Here is a 5665-nt window from a genome sequence, read left to right on the forward strand (position 1 = left end):
AAACCCGCCTGCCTGCCTTCGCCTCTCCTGGGCCTGTCCCCGACCGCGGCACCCACCAGGCGACAGAGCGGGCGCGGATCCCGCCGCCTCGGCACAGCCATCATCGGCCCCGCCCTCGGCCCCGCACCGCGGAGGATGTGATACGACCCTGCCAGCAGGGTGTCATCACGTGGTTGGAAGTGACGTCTCAAAGCGGCGCCCGCATTGATGCCGGTGTGCGGGCGGTTCGGCTTTGCGGCGGTAGTGAGGGACGAGCGTTTCCCAACAACGCGGAGTTCGCGCCGCCGCCCATGTCAGAACCGTTCCGGCCGTTGGCCGAGGGCGGCCGCCACCGTGGCTCGCCACCGGGAGGGGAGCGGCGGGAGGCTACCGGCGCCGGACGCTACCGGATGCGCCACCGGCTGAAGACGGCCGCAGCCCGCGCGGGGAGCGAGGGCACAGCAGCGGTGAGTGCGGGCGGCGCAGGGCTATGCCGGTGGGCGGCGGTTGGCGTCGCGCAGCGGGCGGACGGTGGCGCACCGGAGGGCTCGATCCTCTTCCCTCCCGTGGGTGCCCCACGAGTGTCCGTGTTCGTGTGTCTCGTATGCCTGCGTAGTTCACTTCGTGCCCCGTTTCCTGCAGCCGGCTGTGACCTGATCCAGGGCCTGCTGCAAAAGGTGGGCTAATGGGTGTTGATGTAGCGTGGCAACTTACTTCCACTGAGTTATAACTGTAGGATAATGCTGATACCTGAAATAACTTTAAAACAGGTTTACAGCTGACCACTGCCTACAAAGCTTGGCTTGCCTACAAAGCTACTGCACTACAGAGGCAGTGTGTAGCTGGTTATGGGTGTAGCAATGACACTCCAGCTGTAAAAAAAAAAACAAAAAAAACCAAAAAAAAACCAAACAAACTGATTTAGGCTGGAATGCATCCCAGGAAGTTGTCTAGTTCAATAGCCTGTATGTGCTCCAGCATGAGTGCCCAGCAACATATGGGCAAGGAGTGCAGAAACAGTACAGGTCAAGCCGATCTTGCAAACTGGTAGCTGAGTTTGAGAGTGATTACTTGTATTGATTTTTCTTTTTAAAGAACAGAACTAACTGTTCTCGTATTTTCCTATGTAGAATCATAGAATAGTTAGGGTTTGAAAGGACCTTAAGGCCATGCAGTTCCAACCCCTCTGCCATGGGCAGGGACACCTCACACTAAACCGTGTCACCCAAAGCTCTGCCCAGCCAGGCCTTGAGCACCTCCAGGGATGGAGCATTCACAGCTTCCCTGGGCAGCCCATTCCAGTGTCTCACCACCCTCACAGTAAAGAACTTCTTCCTTATATCTAACCTGAACTTCCCTTGTTTAAGTTTGAGCCCATTACCCCTTTTCCTGTCACTACAGTCTCTAATGAATAGTCCCTGCCCAGCATCCTTATAGGCCCTCTTCAGATACTGGAAGGCTGCTATGAGGTCTCCATGCAGCCTTCTCTTCTCCAGGCTGAACAGCCCCAGCTTTCTCAGCCTGTATTCATATGGGTGGTGCTCCAGTCCCCTGATCATCCTCATGGCCCTCCTCTGGACTTGTTCCAACAGTTCCATGTCCTTTTTGTGTTGAGGACACCAGAACTGCACACAATACTCCAAGTGAGGTCTCATGAGAGCAGAGTAGAGGGGCAAGATCACCTCCTTCGACCTGCTGGTCACGCTCCTTTTGATGCAGACCAGGATACGGTTGGCTTTCTGGGCTGTGAGCTCAGCCTGCTGGGTCATGTTAAGTTTCTCATTAACCAACACCCCATGTAAATGCTGGTATCTTTTGGATGTGTATTTTGGAGGATACAATGTTAATTACAAACTTACTGATCATATCAAAGCAGTATTTATATGCGTGGGGGAGAAGATATTCTTGCCTATTATCTCCATCATGGTTCAAGCTCAGTTTAAAACTTGCAACACTGAAGAGCCAGATCTCACTGTGAAGAGAAGCAGGGCAACACAGTTAGGATGTCCTGCCTCTTTGTTCAGTGTTCACTCAGTGCTAGAGCTTGGTTTTGCCACCTTAAGGGTGGCTATTGTTAGTTTGTTTGTCTAGGCTTTTCATTTTTTGTATGGTGTAACAATGATATTTTCTCTCTTTGCAGAGCATGACTTCAGCAGATAAGGAGTTTTCAGGAGATAGCAACTTTTCACCAAAAGCCAGCACAAGCAAGCTGCCCACAGATGCTTCTCCTGACTCTAAATGCCCCATCTGCTTGGATAGATTTGACAATGTTGCATATCTGGATCGCTGTTTGCATAGGTTCTGTTTCCGCTGTGTCCAGGAGTGGTCAAAAAACAAAGCAGAATGCCCCCTCTGCAAGCAACCCTTCTTTTCTATTTTCCATACAATTCGTGCAGAAGATGACTTCAAGGAGTACATACTCAGCCCTCTAGAAAATGGCTCTTTTGCCAGCCCTGATGGCCGGAGATTTCGTTACCGTACCACCTTAACGGGGGATCGTCGCACTGGCCGTTCCCCTTCCCAAAGGACGCTGTCTCCTCCAGATAATTCACTGTTTTCTGAAGGATCCTTTGGCGAACCAGCGCGGCACAGGGATGGAGAGATGCAGCAGATGATAAGGAGGCCAGCCTCAAGGAGGCAGGCTGGCGCAGAGGGCAGAGCTTGGCAGCGGATGCAGGTGGAGGACTTGATCAACTTCCGCAGAGCTCTGTACCGTACTGGTGTGCGTATTCGTAGCATTCAGGATGGTGGCCGCTACAGAGACATTTCAGCAGAGTTTTTCCGCCGCAACCCTGCCTGCCTTCACAGGTTGGTCCCTTGGTTGAAGAGAGAACTTACAGTCCTGTTTGGTACCCATGCATCTTTTATTAGTATTATACAGCACATTATCATGAGCAACGTGACTAAGTATGATCTGGAAAGTCAGGCCTTTGCTGATGAGATAAAGCCATTTTTGTTGGATCGAACTGAACATTTCTTACATGAATTCATCAGTTTTGCCCGTTGTCCTTTTAACTTAGAAGCATATGATCAACACGCCAATTATGATTGTCCTGCACCATCATACGATGAAGGAAGCCGCTCAGACTTGTCAGTTATTACAATATCTCCAGATACAGCGTATTCTCAAGGCCCAGATAACAGTTTGTCTGTGACTGGTCTCAGCCAGGCCCCCTGGGATGATGAAACTCCAGGGCCTTCCTATTCCATTTCAGAAGAGGTTCCTGTGACTCTGGAGATGTCAGAAAGTTCTGATGAAGGCTCTGCTACAAAGAGTCAAAGAACCAATCTGCAGACTCAGTTACAGGCTAATGCTGACTCCAACGACAGTGATTCTTCCTCGGACAATTGTGTTATTGTTCGGTATGTTAAGCCACTAGCTGAGAGGACACCAGAAGTTGTTGAGCTGTCCTCAGACTCTGAGGAACCCATCAGGGAAGAGAAAAACGAAGATGTAAAGAAACAGCAGCCAGTCCACTGTCGCAGCTGGAGTGATAGTGAACCAAGCAGGAGTTCATCACCACATTCCACAACATACAAGGAGAACGTTGGTAGCTGTAGAAGCTGCTTATCTCCTGAAGTTGAGAAGACAAAAGATGATGATAAGTACAAACATAAGGTAAAAGATCTGACTTCACAGGTCTTAAGTTGGAGCCCCCCTCCAGGGAGTGACACAGTGTGCTCCCCTTGGAATCACAGATTGTCTAGAAAGGGAAAGTCCAGGAGCCCACAGTCCTATTCACGGAACAGTCGTGGCAGTCATGGGCATCGGTCTAGGAGGGAGCATCATAGCAAAAGCCAAACTAAAAGGAGACGATCAAGAAGCAGAGATAGTAGCAAACGTAGAAGCAAAAGAAGCAGCAGGAGGTCAAGGGCTCACGAAAGCAAAGTCTCTCTAGAAAGCCAGAGGGGCTCTTTTAGTCATGAGAGCACTCCATCCAGAGAAGTAAGCAGATCACGATCACGTAGCAAAGGCCATGGCAAAAGGAGATCAAGAAGCAGAGACAGTGATCGTTATTATGTAAAAGACAGTTATCAAAGTAGACACCAGTGGGGATATGCTTTCTGTAGTCGAAAGGTGTTTGGAGATGGCTATGAATCCTCCAGCAGGAGAAGGACTCAGTCTAATGATACCTACTCAAGGCAATCTCCTAGTCCAGAATATAGGATACGATCATTTATTGAAAAGGCAGATCCACACAGCCAGAGGGGATTTCGTGAGAGACACTATTACTGTTATGAAAGGTGCAGGTCAAGGAGTCGATCAAGCAACAGGTCAAGGACTCCTCCGAGGGGAACTGAGAGATTGAAAAGTGAAAAACCTGGTGGAAAAAGGAAGTACAAAACTCGCCACCTGGAGAATACATTCACTGAGAGCACAAATCTAGAAAGAGAAAGTGACCCCAAGAAGACTTTCTCAAAATTCAGTGACTGCTACAAAAATGAAGACAGCTTTTCAGACAGTCGAGCAGGCAGCGACATAAAACATAAGAAAAAGAAAAAAAAGATGAGAAGTCCAAGTGTGGAGATTGTCTATGAAGGAAAAGCAACAGAAGCCACAAGGCAACTTAAAAAGAAAAAGAAAAAGCATAAAAAGAAACACCGGAAATGTCGCATGAGTAACTCAACACACTCTTCTCCACCAGTGATAACAATCGATAGTGATAGCAGGGAGCTACAAATTGATGGAAGTTGCAGCAGTATTACTTGGACAGGCACCACTCAGATAAGTGAGAGGGGAAATGAGTCTCCATCTTCTGTTCTGGGAAGGAGAGAATCTGAAGATGTTTACAGAGTTGTTGAGGAAACTGAAGAAGTAGCCAAAAAGTTCAGTATTCCTACCAGAAGGGGAAGCTTAGATGGTGACATTAGAAATGCTGAACTTCAAGAAACAACAGCTGATCAGAATCTTACCATGCCAGACACCAGCAGTAGCACCCCTCACACAGAGACTCTAACCAGCTACATTCAAGAAGCACCAGCAGCGCCTTCCAGTCAACTGCCTTCACCCAGGATTTCCTTCCTAGAGAGTCCTGAGAGACAACCATTGATGCTAAGAGTGCTAAAAGGATTTGTCAACAGATCATCTTGGTTTAATTTCCCAGAAGAAAAACTGTAGCGCACTTTCCACAGAACACTTCTTAAAGTTCGGTATTTGTTAAAAATGAATTTTTCCTCTTGGGAACAGAAAAACCCACCTTATGTGATTTCTGTTTGTTAAAAGATGTCTGGGAAATGAGTAAAACTTTTGAATGTGTATGTACTATTGAGTCAATAAAGATAGAATATTGCTAGTATGTAACTTTTATGGTTTCTCAGAAGACTGCAAGTTACGATTTTATAAAGCCATCCTGTATTCTTTGTAGTATTAAAATGTATGTACGGAGTATTTCAAAGTTTTGTTTAAAATGAACAGCAAGAGAAGGAGCCCAACCTCTCTGTGCTACTCTTTTAATGTTGGAGTATTCCCATGGGAATTTTTTTTATTTTATTTTTTTTTAAATCTTTGCATTTCCCTTGTTGTGGTCTGTGTCCTTGTGTCCTATTGCTTTGCTGCTCACAAGGACCCTGTTCTACTTTCTGTATGCCTTACCACTACATACTTGGAGACATGTCTTGTCCGTAACCTTGGCAATAAAGCAGCTCCTCCTGAGCTCCTTGCTTTAGGCAGTGTTCACCCATCTTG

The 5665-nt window shown here is 47.6% G+C and overlaps 1 protein-coding gene across 1 annotated transcript; it reads left to right on the plus strand.

Annotated features, from left to right (window-relative positions):
• The first annotated feature begins 275 nt into the window (after positions 1-275).
• Positions 276-5324, plus strand: TOPORS (TOP1 binding arginine/serine rich protein, E3 ubiquitin ligase). Its single transcript, XM_061455157.1, has 2 exons — positions 276-446; positions 2120-5324. Exons 1-2 carry the CDS (start codon positions 291-293, stop codon positions 5096-5098), a joined length of 3135 nt encoding a protein of 1044 aa, XP_061311141.1. The 5' UTR covers positions 276-290; the 3' UTR covers positions 5099-5324.
• The last annotated feature ends 341 nt before the right edge of the window (positions 5325-5665 follow it).

Source organism: Pezoporus flaviventris, unplaced genomic scaffold (assembly GCF_033815535.1).
Source record: "Pezoporus flaviventris isolate CSIRO_AGI_PZ_B2104156 unplaced genomic scaffold, CSIRO_AGI_Pfla_v1 ptg000018l, whole genome shotgun sequence".
In the NCBI taxonomy this organism is placed as follows: domain Eukaryota; kingdom Metazoa; phylum Chordata; class Aves; order Psittaciformes; family Psittacidae; genus Pezoporus; species Pezoporus flaviventris.